At 41.5% G+C, this 16,696-nt stretch overlaps 2 protein-coding genes across 2 annotated transcripts in view; both read left to right on the top strand.

Moving 5' to 3' along the window:
- The window catches only part of LOC109403726 (sodium-dependent transporter bedraggled), a 358,384-nt gene that overhangs the window by 229,105 nt on the left and 112,583 nt on the right, over nucleotides 1-16,696 (top strand). The gene's annotated exons all lie outside the window — the stretch shown is intronic.
- On the top strand, nucleotides 8,412-10,618 carry LOC109426411 (probable cytochrome P450 9f2). The gene is made up of 3 exons (XM_029875559.2): nucleotides 8,412-8,634; nucleotides 8,752-9,014; nucleotides 9,074-10,618. The coding sequence occupies exons 2-3, from the start codon at nucleotides 8,800-8,802 to the stop codon at nucleotides 10,479-10,481; spliced, it is 1,623 nt and encodes a 540-aa protein (XP_029731419.2). The 5' UTR covers nucleotides 8,412-8,634; nucleotides 8,752-8,799; the 3' UTR covers nucleotides 10,482-10,618.

The following is a 16,696-nucleotide window of genomic DNA, read 5'->3' as shown; positions in this document are numbered from 1 at the left end:
CGCCTCTGGCTGTGAAAGCCACAACTATGAAAATTTAAAATGATCGTTAAAAGCGTGGTCGATGGAAATTTCCCAAGTGTTACCTCTGTTTATCTGAGTTTATTGTTTGCCCGACGTTTCGACACTGAGGTTTTGTGTCATCTTCAGGGGTAACTAATTGTTCGTTTTTGGTCTTATGTTTCGTCTAACTGTAACTGTCTGGTTGTTTTGTTGTTGGTACATGACAATTTTCGTTTGTCTAGTTTTGCAACGGACTGTGCTTTCTTTTAGTCTTTTAGTGGTGGTAAGATGCGTGGGTGGAGTTCAGAAAGCCTTAAATCGACAGAAACATGTTTTTTTAAAAGCCTTTTCAAATGTTGGTCTTGAAATGACAACTTTAGATACAATGTTCTCATTATGTACTGGTCGGGACGGGAACTCACAGCACGCGAGTGCGAACCAGTTTTGTATTTTCATCGCGTCACGTCATTGCCTATCGTGTGTCCGTTCAGTCTTCTCCATCAGCATTGTGGCTGCATTACCAGCTGCTGCTAGCAAAAAAGTTGTATTATACTAACCTATACCGTCTATACAACAAACTTTGGTCAGTGCCTAGCATTCGGCAATTCAGTAACCAATGCTCGTTGAATACCAATAGTATCGAGAGTCCTTATTTATCAAGACAACAATCTGGTCTTTCATGAACTTTGCATTATGAACACGCAAGATTTTACAACAATTTATTGAACAGCGCGCAAAGTATGGTGCGTTTACGGTAATGCATCGCAGTGGCGCTTGCATTCGACCCATGTCGATAGAAGGCTTGGCTTGGATCTGAGAGTTCGGATCCGCTTTTCTAGCTCATAGACGTATGTATGTGGACGTATTGTTGGTTGATAAAGGCCGAGTAGTATGGTAGCTCAAGCTGGTATGGAAATAGTAGTTTACGCAACAAGGTGCAGAATGACGATTTTTACAGCACGAGTCGTACATTTATCCAACGAGGCTTGCCGAGTTGGATAATTACGACGAGTGCTGGAAAAATCGAGTTCTGCACCGAGTTGCGTACAACGTTTTTTGCAATTTCATAAATTACCCTTGAGGATAGTTTTTAACAAAACTTTTTCATCAAACTGCACACTGATGTTCATAGCCATGTTTAAGAAAATCTGATCATAACAGGTTTACTGTGCAGTTGTCACAATTTTCCATAACTGCGTCCAGAAAGCATCAAGAAGTTGACCAAAACTGAAAACAGTGCTGTAATGGTTCATTACGCAACGCAAATCAGTGCTGTAAAGAACCATTACAGCACTGTTAATTTGGTGTGGGAAAGTAGGCCTTTTCCTGTCAGATTTGCGTGAGGTAAAACAGCCTGTTACGATGAGAAATTGCAAAAAAGCACATACATCATTGGAAAAATCAAAAAGGAAGTAAGTATTTGTTGATTTCCATATAAAATGGTTATTTTTGGAAGTCTGTAATATTGGTTACAGAGCAAATGAGCTATAAATTTGACACCGAGTTACAAATTTCTTATATTTTGAAATTTCATAGTGTCATATAATTTCGTATGCACGGTAAATATTTGCCTTTTTGGAAATATAAAGTAAACAACAATAACCGTTAATATCTTAAAAATCATACGAAAATCCTGACGACATCCGGAAATCGGATTGAATTAGCGGTGTCAGTCGTTTGCGTAGTATATGCGTGTGCTAAGAAGGGCCGAAATCCGTCACTAACGCACATAAGTGTAGAGAAGTGTTGACCGTAATTTGACACGGTGCTCCATTTACCGTTATTATAAAATAAAATATACCATCAAAACCTGAAAAGCCATTCTCTTTATTTATCTATCCCACACCTCTGGGCAAATTTTTAAAATCATCGTTGGGCGAAATTTTGAGTTACGCCCTTTTAAAGGGCCTAACCTCTAAAAAATCGTGTTTTCTATAGAATAACACCACATTTCATAACAGAATCATGAATTAAAGGCATCAATAACATAAATTATCATGAATATTATTGAAATTTGGTAGTATGCATCCAACGCTCTTCAGGTCGCCAATATGGCCTTTCGGTAAATCCGAGTAAAACATCTATTGTTCTTTTCACGGAAAAGCGAAACCGTAATGGTGTTCGACCTTTGCGTCTCTTTGATTCTGAAATCGATGTGACTGAACAGGTAAAGTACGTTGGAGTCATTCTTGATTCCAAGCTTTCCTGGACACCTCATGTTGAGTTCAGAATCAAGAAAGCTTGTATGGCCTTCGGGCAATGCCGGCGAACCTTTGGTACAACTTGGGGTCTTAAACCCAAGTATATCAAATGGATTTACACAACTGTGGTTCGGCCAATATTGGCTTATGGATGTCTTGTGTGGTGGCAAAAGGGCGAAGTGAGAACGGTCCAATCAAAATTAGGCCATCTCCAAAGGATGTGCTTAATGGCGATGTCTGGAGCGTTCTCTTCAACTCCCACGGCAGCGCTCGAAGTTCTCTTTGACGTTGCCCCACTACACATTCATCTCAAACAAGAAGCACTTTCTTGCACTTACCGCCTATGGGTACTCGGTTTACTAGAGGAAACTCCTGTGAACCGCAGTTCAACACACACCTCGTTGTTTCCACTTTTGGTGAATTGGGACAAAGTTGTCCTTGCTCCAAGTGATCTTACAATTGCTTGTAATTTTCCATATAGGACATTTTCCACGAAATTCCCTTCCCGGGAAGAGTGGACATCTGGTTATCTGGAGAGAAGTATTTCAGACGGCATCGTATGTTACACTGATGGCTCCCTTCTCGAAGGTCGAGCAGGTGCTGGTGTTTATTCTCGTGAGCTAAGGCTGTATCAGTCTTACTCACTTGGTAGACACTGCACCGTTTTTCAGACCGAAATCTTTGCTCTTATGTGCGGAGTGCAATCAGCACTTCAGCAGCACGTAATGGGCAAAGTAATATACTTCTGTTCAGATAGCCAGGCTGCTATTGAAGCACTTGCTTCGGCCAACTCCAGGTCGAAGATAGTTATCGCTTGTCGAACTCAAATCGAGGAGCTGAATTCAGCAAACGCTGTTCACCTTGTATGGGTACCTGGCCATTCTTTCATCGCTGGAAATGAGTTGGCTGATGAGTTAGCTCGCACTGGAGCATCACATGACTTCATTGGCCCTGAGCCAGCTATTCCGGTATCCAAGTGTTGGGTAAAGCTTCAGATTCACACCTGGGCTGCCAAACAATACTGGAATAGTTTGGAGTCATGTCGTCAAACAAAATTGTATTGTACTGAGCCATCTCTAGCGGTGGCAAAGTATCTAACAAATCTGTCAAAGCAGAATTGCAGCATGCTGGTCAGAGCATTGACTGGCCATTGCCGACTCAGTTATCACATGGTGAATATTCTGCAAGCTGATTCATTTGCATGTGATAGCTGTGAATCCGATTATGGAACTTCGTATCATTTAATATGTAACTGTCCAGTTTTTGCGCAATTGCGTTTCCGAGTACTCGGGAAACACTTATTAAGTGAAACTGACTTCAGAAACCTGAATCTTCAGGACGTTCTGTTGTTCTTGACCCGCTGTGGTAAAGAGCTATAGGCTCTCTTTACGCTTTATGCGTTATCACAGTGCCCTTCTCAGGGCGCTGTTTGAACCCATTGTGGTACGCTTATGCGTTATTACAGTGTCCTTTTCAGGACGCTATGTGAACCCATTGTGGTACGCTTTTGCGAGTATGACGATCCTGTTCCCTTACCTGTCCTTTCCCATGTCCTATCCTTTTTCCTTCCATTTTTCCGTCAGGTAAATGATGAATAGGCTCGTGTTCATGGCGATGGCACAAATTTCCCGAATGGAGGAGAACGTGCCTCTAGAGCCGACCTACTGATACCTGAAATATTTGACCCTGTGTACTGGCATCCTCACTGTTCTGCCCATGGTCGCATATTTGACGTAAACACCACTGTAGTTTCAACACACATTTGTCATTTCAACAACGATTAAAACGATGTTCAAGATTTTTTCAACGTTGACATCTAACTAACAGTTAAATCTTGTACTCTACCGAATAAAACTGATCAAAAATATGCACATTCTATAGATATTAGCTTGTGTATGCTGTCAATGGCAATGGTATTTATGTCAACTTTGCGAATATGGGCAGTGTTAGCGTTCACAGCATCCTAGAAATTTTAAAAAGTTGTCTATAAAAACCCGATTTAATCCACCTATGGTGAACAAAACCCTTCGTACACTTCTTAAAACTATTGTTGTATTATTTGTATTTAACATATTTATTTTGTGTGATTGGCCAAAAGTTGAAGAAAATATTGTGGATTTGGCATCTAGTGGATTGGCTTTCAAAATAGCATCATGGACCAGGGACAAACTACCAGAAATGCCAGACACCTTCTAGAATCTTGTATGATTTTTTTTTTAAATTGCTTACATATTCTGGAATATTGTATCTTTTGTTAACTGCCAAAAGATCTTGAATCGATTAACAAATGGATAAGAAAATCAGCGAGATACACTTTGTCTAATATCTCTATATCAGTCGAATAAATTAGCTCCGAAGTACTTGGTATTCATGGTTATGGTTTAAAAATGATATAGGGTCTTGTACCATTTGGGCCAGGTGTACCTATTTTGGGCACTTTCCGCTATAACTAAGTCAATTTCAAATCAATTGATTTGGGTTTTTGTATAGAGTTAGATACTATTCGTGCCTGACTCTATACAAAAATTCAAATCAATTCGTTTGAAATTGACTTAGTTATAACGGCAAGTTCCCAAAATAGGTACACCTGCCCAAATGGTACAAGACCCTATCTACTATGTAAATCAGTTTTGGTATTTACTAGTCATTTTAGTTGTTCGGTACTTGCATTTTTCCCACAATATATAAATTCAAAGCTTTCATTTAACATATTGTTAGTTTTCATAGAATTCCTGTTTATTTGTAATTTGTTATTTATAATTTTATTGAAAATAATAACCAGCTAGTATACACTTTATATGAAGTCAGCATTATGTATAGTAAAATAATTTTCCTTAGACTGGTCAAAAGCTCATGCAAGAAAACGAGCGAATATAATAATAAAATAAAAAAAGGAATTTATTGAAATACTCTTCGAAAGATATCTCAGTAACCAAATGTCCAATCGAGATAAAATTTCAGGGCCTTAAAAAAGGATATTGTAGCTTTCATTTGATGCTAAGAGAACCCAAATAGGTTGACAGATGGCTGAGATATTTATCAATATGCTAAATGTCAAAAATCTCTCAAAAAGCTAACCTATATTACTTCAAAGTACTCTTCGAAAGATATCTCGGTAACCAAATGTCTGATCGTAATAAAATTCAATAGGGTTCTACTAGGATGTTGTAGCTTTCATTTGCAACTAAGAGAATTCAAATCGGATATCAGACGGCTGAGAAACGTGCGTGACTTTTTTTTGTAACATACGCACACACACATACAGTACATACACACACACATACACACACACATACACACACACATACACACACACACACGCACAGACATTTGCTCAGTTGGTCGAGCTGAGTTGATTAGTATATGAGACTCGGCCCTGCGGGCCTCGGATCGAAAGTCGGTTTTTGAGCGGTATTGATACCCTTCTTATGGGTGTAAGAAGGGTAAAACACGCGATTTCTCTTTCTTTGTTTTTTATTTTATGAATATTTCAAAAACCACTCTTGTTACGTTATCCTGGTTTTCAAACTAACTTTTTTTCTTTTTTTTTCAGGTACCGTAATCCGGGGTCAAATTGATCACTTTAAAACAACTTTTGCGGATAATATCAGTGGCAATTCAAATATTGCTAAAAGAATTCCTGTAAAACCAGTACCCAGTGAATCTCTGTGGAACCATGTGACAGAATTTTTTTAACGAATTTAAACTTTAAGTTAAATAACTCCAAAAATCATAAAATTGGAAGTGCCACTTTGGGGCGAAATTGATCACTATACAATGAAGCATCGGTTGGAAAGGAAAATTTCCTTGTTCGATTAATTTTGCCCTTCTAAAACCGAATAACGCGTTTAAAATCTTACAACTAGTGAATTTAATACTTTAAATGCAACATGAAATTTTTAAATTTCCCCTTAAACGCCTAAAGATAGGCAATTTCATTTGAAATAAGTGATTTCTATCACAATAAATGACTATTTCATCATAAAATGAACTTTTTTTAACTATTCCATGTTCTGATTAGCTACATAACTTCCCAACCAAGGCTCCACAAAAATGTTAAAACAGAAAACTTACGGGAAGTTTTTCAAGCAATCGATTGTTTAGTAGTAATGATTTCACCTAAATGAGAAATACATTGCAAATTCCTAAAAAAAATAAGGCAAAACTAACTTTTGTCTAAAAAAATAAAAGTCTTCACTTATCTCTAGACATCTACGAACCAGATGACGTAAAAAGATTAAGATCATTGCGACGCTTAAGAGTTCCTAGTATGGAATTACAATGTAGTACCCGAATGATCAATTTCACCCCGCTGATCAATTTGACCCCGGTTTACGGTAATAATTAATAGCAAACACTCAATGGAGATTGGAATGGACTCGATTTCATAGTTCTTAGCCGTATGTATAAAAAATATACAATTATCAGGGTAGAACATTTTTTTTTCGTCGGATATTATTTAACAAGTAGCAGTTGTACAAGCCAAATTTGCGACGTCATACGTGGCGTGAGGGCCCATATTGCCGAGGCGGTAAACGCACGGGTATTCAGCATGACCATACTGAGGGTGACGGGTTCGATTCCCGGTCGGTCCAGGATCTTTTCGTAAAGGAAATTTCCTTGACTTCCTTGGGCATAGAGTATCTTCGTGCCTGCCACACGATATACACATGCAAAATGGTCATTGGCAGAGGAAGCTCTCAGTTAATAACTGTGGAAGTGCTCATAGAACACTAAGCTGAGAAGCAGGCTTTGTCCCAGGAGGACGTTACGCCAAAAAGAGAGAGAGAGACGTGGCGTGAACTAATTTAGAAAAAATCGTTAATTCTTATTTGAAATGAAGTCGTCACAAAATTTATAAAGAAAAGCCGGAAAACTATGCCCGAATTCGCGGAAAATTAAAAAAAAAACTATTTTTGAGAAGGTGATTTCATAAGCTTTGATCGATGAAATTTTTGGATTGCACTTTTTTCGTTCCTGAGTTATGGCCAATTTCACATTTTTTTTTTTGAATTCCTGACGAAATTTGCTTTCATTTTCATAAAAAAAAAACTTTGTTTCTACGATGCTTCGTTCTTGAGTTATGATTTTTCAAAAAAAGACTTCAATGGCACATTTGGACATTTTTCAACAAATTTGGCCATAACTCAAAAACGAAAAAAAGTGCATTTCAAATATTTCAGCGACTAAAGCTTATGTAATAACCTTCACAAAAATTTTTTTTTGAAAAATTTCCACGAGTTCGGACATAGTTTATCCGGCTTCTTTTTCTTCTTCTTCTTTGTGGCTCTACGTCCGCACTGGGATTTGGCCAGCCTCGCTTCAACTTAGTGTTCTTTAAGCATTTCCACAGTTATTAATTGAAGGGCTTTCTTTGCCTGCCATTGCATGAATTAGTATATTGTGAGGCAAGTACAGTGATACTCTATGCCCAGGGAGTCGAGAAAATTTTCCCGACCGGAACGGGAATCGAACCCGCCGTCTCCGGATTGGCGATCCATAGCCTTAACCACTAGGCTAACTGGAGACCCAAGTTTTTCCGGCTCTTCTTCGTGAATTTTCTCAACTGTGGAAAATTTTGTGGAAAACTTTTTCCAGTTCATACTTTTTGGATTTCTGAGAAAATTTGCTTTTATTTTCGTTAAAAAAAACTTTGTTTCTACAGGGCTTCTTTATTGAGTTACGATTTTTCAAAGTAAGTAGTGTTAGGGGAAAACAAAAAAAATCCACCTGAGTTTTCCGAGAAAATAGGCGACCTGAATTTTTCTCATTTTCTTTCTTGTTCCATGAGATCTGCCTGTGGAAAAAGTTTCATGAAAATCTGAGACCCTTCGGCCCAATTTGTACGATAATAAAAAAAATCCCCAAGAATATAACATGACAAATTTCTGGAGTAATCCAAACAGGAAATCCTGGAGGAATTCCATTCGGTGATTCAAATTTAATGTAATGTAATGTAATGGATATTCTTCGCTAGAGACCTGTCACCGTTTATCAGTCAACAGAATTCCATTTGCAACCATTTCTCCCAGCTTCTCCCGGATTATCAGCATTTTAGATATGGCATTATAATTGCACCCCGATATCAATCCATTGTACCTAGCTGTTGTTTCCTCACCACCAAGTCTTTATACTTTCGGCGCATGTTTGCACACACGCAGAGACTTGGTGCCGCGCATCCACAGCTGTTGTAGGCGATAAGCAGCCTGCCATACAATCTCAGCAGTTACACAAACCAAAACCGCGCGGTGAGTGTGTATTAGAAGAACGTTTGGCGGCGTAGTAAACTGAAAAAGCAAATAAAATGACTCACTCCGTCAGTCCTATAAACGGAGTTGATTGAACCAGACGGGCGTTGGCGGTTCGTCAGCTGAGTGAAATATTGGAGAGTATTTGAAAAATTAATACAAATCGATAGTATCAAGTGCATCCGGTTAGTGTCTGGATCCGGTTTACCAAGTGCAATCAGTTGAACACTTCTTATTCCTTATATACTTACTACGCCTACTGAGATCCTGGTTCATAAGTGTTTTCTTCTGCTTTTCGACAGTCATTCCAGTTTTCGCGGCCTACTGCGTACCCGTGTAACCCGAAGAATATGGTCGAAGTAAACTTGTTCGGTGCCATAGCTGTGGGCGCCGTTGTTCTACTACTGTATCGGTACATCGCACAAAAGTATCACTACTTTTTGACAAAACCGATTCCTTGTATCAAACCGACTTTTCTAATGGGTATCTTCGACATGGTGGTGTTCAAACGGGTTGAGCTGGTGTTCGGATCAAAACTACTGTACAACTCCTATCCGGATGCGAAGTAAGTGGTTACAAACCGGTTGTAGCATTCAGTTAACGTAACCTCTCTCACTTCACCAGAATAATCGGCTACTACGAGATGACGAAGCCCACGTACATGGTTCGTGACCCGAAGATGATCAAAAAGATCGCCATCAAGGACTTTGACAGCTTCACCGATCGGACACCAATGTTTGGCGAAACAGTGCCCGCCGATAGTCTGTTCTTCAACTCGGTGTTCTCGCTCCGTGGACAAAAGTGGCGAGACATGCGATCAACGCTGAGCCCTGCGTTCACCGGAAGCCGCGTACGTCACATGTTCGAACTGGTGACCAAATGTGCCACTAATATGACGGATTTCTTCCATTCGGAGGTTAGCTCTGGGGACAAACTGGAACTAGAAATGAAGGATACCTTTTCGCGATTCGTGTGCGACGCGATCGCCACAGTGGCATTCGGAATTGATGTAAACTCATTCCGTGATCCGGATAACGAATTCTTCACGAAAGGCAAAGAGACACAGAAGGTGCACACTTTCAAGGCGTTGACGACTTTCATAACGCTGCGATTCGTTCCCTTTCTACAAAGATTGCTGAGCTTCGATATCGTAGATGCGAAGGTTGCGGGTTACTTCAGAAAGTTGATCGTGGACAACATGGCACAGCGTACAATTCGTGGGATCGTTCGAAACGATTTAGTCAATATGTTGATGGAAGCTCAGCAGGGTGCCTTGAAGCACGAAGAGCTGGAAACCCACGATGCCGAGGGTTACGCAACGGTTGAAGAATCGCACGTGGGCAAATCTACGCATTCTAGGGTTTGGACGGAGAACGAATTGATCGCGCAATGTTTCTTCTTTTTCTTCGCGGCATTCGATAACGTTTCGAGTATCTTGTCTTTCCTGTCCTATGAACTCACCATAAACCAGGACATTCAAAGACGGCTTTACGAAGAAATCGTTGAAACCGAACGATCCTTCAACGGCCAACCACTAACGTACGATACTCTCCAAAAAATGACCTACTTGGATATGGTGGTATCGGAGTCACTCCGCAAGTATCCAACGGCTACCCTGACGGATCGCTACACCAACAAGGACTACATCTTCGACGACGAAGAAGGACTTCGGTTCACTATTGAAAAGGGCCGAACCGTTTGGATTCCGATGCTGGCACTCCATCACGATCCGAAATACTTCCCGGAACCGGACCGTTTCGATCCGGAGCGCTTCAGCGAAGCCAACCGAGCGAAGATCATTCCGGGAACGTATCTTCCGTTCGGGGCCGGACCGAGAAGCTGTATTGGACCGAGGTTGGCCCTGCTGGAGATCAAGATGGCTATGTACCATTTGTTGAAGGAGTTCAGCTTGCACGCGTCGGAGAGAACGCAGATTCCGCTGCGTTTGTCCAAGAGTGCGTTCACCCTGAATGCCGAGAAGGGCGTTTGGGTGGAGCTGAAAGCTAGAGAAAATGCAAAAAATTTGTACTAGTGCACTAGTACTTGGAAAGGATTGGATTATCGGCACTGGCTCAACGACTGTTATCTGGAAAGTTATCTTATCAAACGCATATTTTCTTGGTGGTAAACAACATTATCAATGATAAGTAAGTCACATTGACTACACTGCCGGTGGACGCATAAATGTCCCATGTGCAAAAACAGACAATCGAGAAAATCGCGTCCAAAGTTCGAAAAAAGTAAATTGTCTCAATTATGAAGTATAAGTGCTGAATCGTGTTCTAACATCAACCAATTTTTAATTTGAGCACTATTTTTTATTTTAGAGCGATTTTATAGTTCCATAGGATTTCCTATGAAACGTGACGCTTATGCGTCCACTTTTAAAAATGTTACAAATCGGCCATGCATTTTTTCAACAATTTTCGGAACAAACTACCTATTTTTATTTCCCCATATGATAGTACCCTACGATACATGGTCATGGGCTGCCAAATCTCAATATTGCCAAAAATGCACATGGGACAATTATGCTTCCACCGGCAGTACAGTTATGGTATGTTTAATAAACAAAAACAGTTGAAAGTTATTCAACACATAGTCGATGTTACATACTTTTAAGTGTTTCAGCTTCTTAAGTAATACGAAAACTTTTTAACTTTGTATTGAAAAATTCTTTTAGACAGTTTCGAAACAAATAACAGAAGTTTAATAAAGCAAAATATCAAGTGGATTACTTACTTACTTTACTTTCAGGCCTGAGCACCCACGGTGGTTCAGAGGGCTGAGTTGAAAGATCTCCATTCTGTGCGATTGCTAGCCGTCGCCTTGACCTGTGGCTAGGTCAAATTTATGTCGACTTGCTTTATTTCGTTGTTGAGACTGCGCTGCCATGAGCAATGAGCATCTGGGTCTGCCTCTGCTGCGATATCCTGCAGGGTTCCAATCTATCACTTGCTTGCATATTTCGTTTCCACCGCTGCGTAGAGTGTGGCCGACCCACCTCCAATTTCACTCATGAATTTCCGTCGCTATCGGCTTTTGATGACATCGACGATGAAGCTCCACGTTGGAGATCCAAATGTCAGGCCACCATGCACGAATTACATACAGCAGACATCTATTGAAGAAGACCTGCAGCCGTGGAGTGTTCTCCACTGATACACACCAAGTTTCACTGGCATACAGCAGCAGATTTCACGTTCAAGTTGAAAATTCGGGTTGTGGTGCGTCGAATAATCTGATTGTTTTTCCATACATTTCTTAAACTCGCAAAGCAGTTTTCACCTTCTTGATCCGTGCACCTATGTCGATCTTGGTGCCGCCTTCGGCCACCGTTTGGCTTCCAAGATATTGGAAGCTTTCAACATTCTTCGCTGCTTCCCCAGCTACCGTGAAGCTGGAAGGGTTGACCGTGTTTACATCTAACGATTTGGTATTGTTGACGCTGATGGTGAGACCTGCTGCCGAGGATCGATCGGCATGATCATCGAGCTTAATATACATTATCAGAGCGCCGATGAGCTAGGAGAGCTACGTCATCAGCCAGTTCGAAGTCATTTCGATGCTTCATGGTAATGGGCTGCTACAGCAGTCCACGATTTGGTTTACGGTCAATCGCACCTACCAGGATCTCGTCGATTACGATGTGAAACAGTAGCGGTGATAGTATACATCCTTGCCTCACTCCAGCAACGATCTGGATGATATCGGACAAGACGCCGGGCACAAAAATGCCCTGTACTGTGCTTCAATGAGGCCGATGATTTTCTCAGGGACACCCTTGCGCCTGAGGGCCTCCCACATGTTTTCGTGATTGAGATGGTCGAAAGCTTTTTCGTAATCAATACAGAGACTCTTGGAATTCATTGATTTACTCCAGGATGATACGGAGCGTGACGGTATGGTCCACACAGGATCGTCCAACACGGAATCCTACTATGTAGCTACTGTCGGAGAGTTGCGTCAATCTTCTCCTGTATCCGGTTAAGGATCACTTTGCAGAGGACTTTGAGAACGATACACAGTAACATGATGCCCCGCCAATTATCTCATACAGTCAGATCACCCTTTTTGGGTACCTTTACTAAGACGCCTTGCATCCAGTCGGCCGCTAATGTCGCGGTTTCCCATATGTTGCAGCAGTTGTGCAGATACTAAGTACGGAGTAAGCTTTGAGCATCTCGACAGATATGCGATGGCCCCCGGGGTCCAGTTCGATTTCATGCAACGAATGGTTGTTTCTATCTCCTGCACTGATGGAGCTTCGGTGTTGGCACGGGTATTGCGTCGAACCCTTGGCGAAACATGCTGAGGCGTTGATGGCGTGGCCGACACTTGAAAATGGTTTCCGAAGAGCTAGAACCAGCGTTTCAACTGGTCAGCCGGGTCGATCAGTAACTGTCCAGGCGTGACTTTCACGGGCATCGTAGCATTCATCCTAGTCCCACTAAGACGACGTGAGACATCGTAGAGGAGACGGATGTCGCCGGTGTTTGCGGCTTTTTCGCTTTCGTCGGCTAGGGAGTCTGCCCACGCTCTTTTGTCCCGTCTACATGAGCGTATCACTGCGAGAGCCACATAGCGCTGACGGGCTACGGCTTTGGCTCCTCGTGTTTTCGCTCGCTCTATCGCGGCTTTTGTGCTCCTTCGCTCTTCTATCTTCCTCCAGGTATCATCTGTGATCCTCTGCTTCTCCGAGTTCATAGCCCACCCAAATTATTCAAATTATTCTCGCCGGTGGCGATGAAGGCGTTCTTAATGGCGCTCCATTGATCTTCTACGCTTCCACCTTCCGGAATATCCGCAGGACGGTTCTCCAGCTCTTCGACGAAGGACCTTTTCACCGCAGCGTCTTCCAGTCGGCGTGTTGTGAACCAGCGCCCGATTTTCTCCTCCTGTTGATGGATCCTAGCACTGCGCCGCCGGATCTCGCCGATTAGGGGACGATGGTCGGACGCAACTACGGTCGATGTTCCGCACATCAAGAAAGCTCCGTCTCCATATTCGGCTGGTGCACATGTGGTTGATTTGTTGTTTCCGTGATGCCATCACGGGAAACCCATGTCACTTTGTGCACTGGTTGATGAGGAAAGCAGCGTCCTCCAATCACCATGTCATTGTTGCCACAAAACCCTGCAAACAGCTCGCTCATTTCTCCGGAACCATTCAGTTGACTGTAGTCAACTTTATCTTGCAATTCGTTGTTGTCTTTATCTTGCAATTCGTTGTTGTCTTTATCTTGCAATTCGGCAGCATCGTTTGGCGCGTAACATTGGATCATGGTGAGGTTTCGAACCCGTGTTCTGAATCTGGCTACAATTATCCTCTCATTAATAGGTTCCCACTTCATGAGCCCAACGTGGGCGTGAGCGCTGAGCAGGAAACCAACTCCATGGTGGCGAGGAGCGTGTTCACCTCGTAGGCCAAAGTATAGCTAAAAGTCGTTGCCGTTGAATCAGTTCGTAATCTTTCATTTTCGGTTTCTGTAACGGTTTTGGGTTTCGAGAACATAGGTTGTTGGCCTATAGTCCCCTATGCCACCTTAGGTATAGCTTCCGGTGGAGCAGCATTTAATACTCAGCCGCTGGATGCCAGAACAGACGCTGTTTGAGCCGCACCTCCTTGGTGAACAGACGCTCGGGACGTACCTCCTCAATCTAGCTGAAGTCAGAAGGACAACAGGGCTCAAGGCTGCACTACCAGCTAAGCACACAACCCTTAGCTGTAGGTCTTTTTCATCGCTTTACCCGTGGAAGTATGGGGTAGGAACTTGTGAGGACCAGTGCTATGTTGGACACTTTCGTTATCGACTCACCATTTTGCATCTCAGTGTATAAAATTCATGTTTAGAAAAGATGTCCAGTTAAAAACTACCCACTTTTTTTTATCTGTATTAACGAGATTTTTAGCCCTAGGCTAGTTCATCTCGGGACCCACGCTTTACTTTCCTTCCGAAGGAAGAACTCACATTTTGCGAGTTTGTCGGGAGTGAACTACCCACTTGATATAGGTAATTCATATCACGAATACCGTGGTATGTAGACAAGGCTTTCCGCAAGCATTTATCTACATATAAAAATAATCAGCGATTCCTCCCGGTAATTCTCCATGTATTCGTTTTAGGATTCCTACCAGGTTTCATATTGTAATTCCTCCAGAGAATGTTGTTCCACAATTACTCATGGAATTTCTCTCAGGAATTTCTCCACGAATTCCTCCCGGGATTCCTTCACGAGTTCCTCCAGAATTTATTCAAGGTTTCCCCCGGGGCTTCTGCAGGTATTTCTCCCGGGATTCCTTTCGGGATCCTTGTAGGGATTCCTTGATTGATTTCTCACGTAAATTCTTGAGGAATTTCTATATAATGTCTACTAGATTCCCATCAGGGATTGTTTGCGGAATTTCACCATTGATTTCTCCCGGTTTTTAAAGCGATTTCATTCGGCATTTTCCCAGGATTCCTTTTAGGATTATTTCCAGGGTTAATCCATTGTTCGTCGGGGTGTTTTAACCTGTTGACTTATAATCTTTATAAATAAATAAAAAAAAAGCATCCACTATTCCTTTTATTGATTTCTCCCGGGATTCCTCCCGGTATTGCTTTAGAGCTTCCTTCCAGGATTCTCTCCTGGTTTTTCTCCTCAGACTCCTTCATTGATACCTCCTGGGATTTCAAGAATTCTACTCCATTCATGGTCACTGTGGCATTGAAGGCAATACAATGGTAGGCGAGCTTGCTAGAAGAGGTTTCAATTTACAGTTTTATATCCTAGAACCTTTTTGCGGTAGGTATCAAACTTGAGCTTAAGCTTGGGAGCTTGATTGGTATACACAGCAGACGGAACATACCTCTGCATCAGCACAAATTCATGCGGATGTCTGAGTGTGGGTGGGATATGGTTGGCAGAGGGTTCACACATTGGTGCGTAGATGCCAGTCGTAAGGTGAAAGATTAGTGTATTTATTACTCTTAAGAAGCGCGTCACAGTTCGCTTGATTGCATAACTCGTAGGCGTTATATGATAGATTAACACTGTGCTAAGAAAGTTGGAAGGAAGGGAAACTGCTTTTTCAACCCGTTTCTGTTCTAGCGATGGCTATGAACTTATAAATATACATGAATTGTATATGTAGACAAGAGAAAGAGATAAAGAGATAGAAAGATACAAAGTAAGAGGAAAGGTACGGGCCAGGAATTGAACCCAGGACCTTCTGCATATGAATCAGAAGCGGTAGCCACTAGACCACCAAGTCCGTCATTTTGCGGTATTGATGCCTACTGTACAATAAAAATGGAAACGAAATGCTAGACTGAGCAGGAGGTGATATCCAATTGGATGGATGTCAAAAATGGCAATCAGTTAAACCGATTCATAACACCAAATGCTTCTAAAACCAAAAGGCTGTTAGTGCTTAACCAAAGAGCTCTTTTTACATACACTGGGGAAAGTAACTTGACACATGTTAATTAGTAAGCTAGGTGCGATTATCAAAACGAGACATGCCACGAATGTTCAGCTCGTTGAACGCGCACTGGCTTAATTTCCTCCAACAGCAGTCCTTTAAAATTTGTTTTCCGGAATTCATTTTGAGATACCTTCATTGGTTCCTCTCGGGATTCTTCCAAAGAGTACTCCTGGAATTCCTTCCGAGTTTTTCCATGAATTTTTCCCGAGATTATTTCATGATTTTCGCCAATAAACACAGATTTCCTTTAGGGATTCCTCCCGAGATTCTCTCTTGAGATTCTTACTTGGTTTACTCCATGATTCTTCATGGATTGCTCCCGGGTTCCCCTCAGAGTTTTTTTAGGTTGCTTACGAAAAACTTTCAATCTTACTTTGTGAGATTATAAGAACGTTTCAAAGAAATTTTTAAAATAATTTTTGAAAAATTCCTAAATTCAAAGGAAATTACTTTTATTTTCTTAAATGCATCCACGCTTTCAATAGTACATTTTCAAAATATTCAGATAATTCTCTTAGAATTTTAGGTGTTTTTCGACCGGAATACTACTAGTGTACAGATATTGGCTTTCTGAAAACTAGCCGTTTAGATTGACCCTAGACCGAAAAAGCCAACATAGGTACACACTCTCTTAGAATTTTATTCTAAACCACTAAACCTTATTTACAGCTCTATTTGAGCACTACGTGGGCGATTACAAATTGACAGCTACAGTTACACTTTCTACAGCGCCTAAATGTATTCTATTCTAATTCTACTATATAGAACTGGTTGCCT

Source organism: Aedes albopictus, chromosome 3 (assembly GCF_035046485.1).
Source record: "Aedes albopictus strain Foshan chromosome 3, AalbF5, whole genome shotgun sequence".
Taxonomy (NCBI): domain Eukaryota; kingdom Metazoa; phylum Arthropoda; class Insecta; order Diptera; family Culicidae; genus Aedes; species Aedes albopictus.
This window is presented reverse-complemented; position numbering and strand designations above follow the sequence as displayed.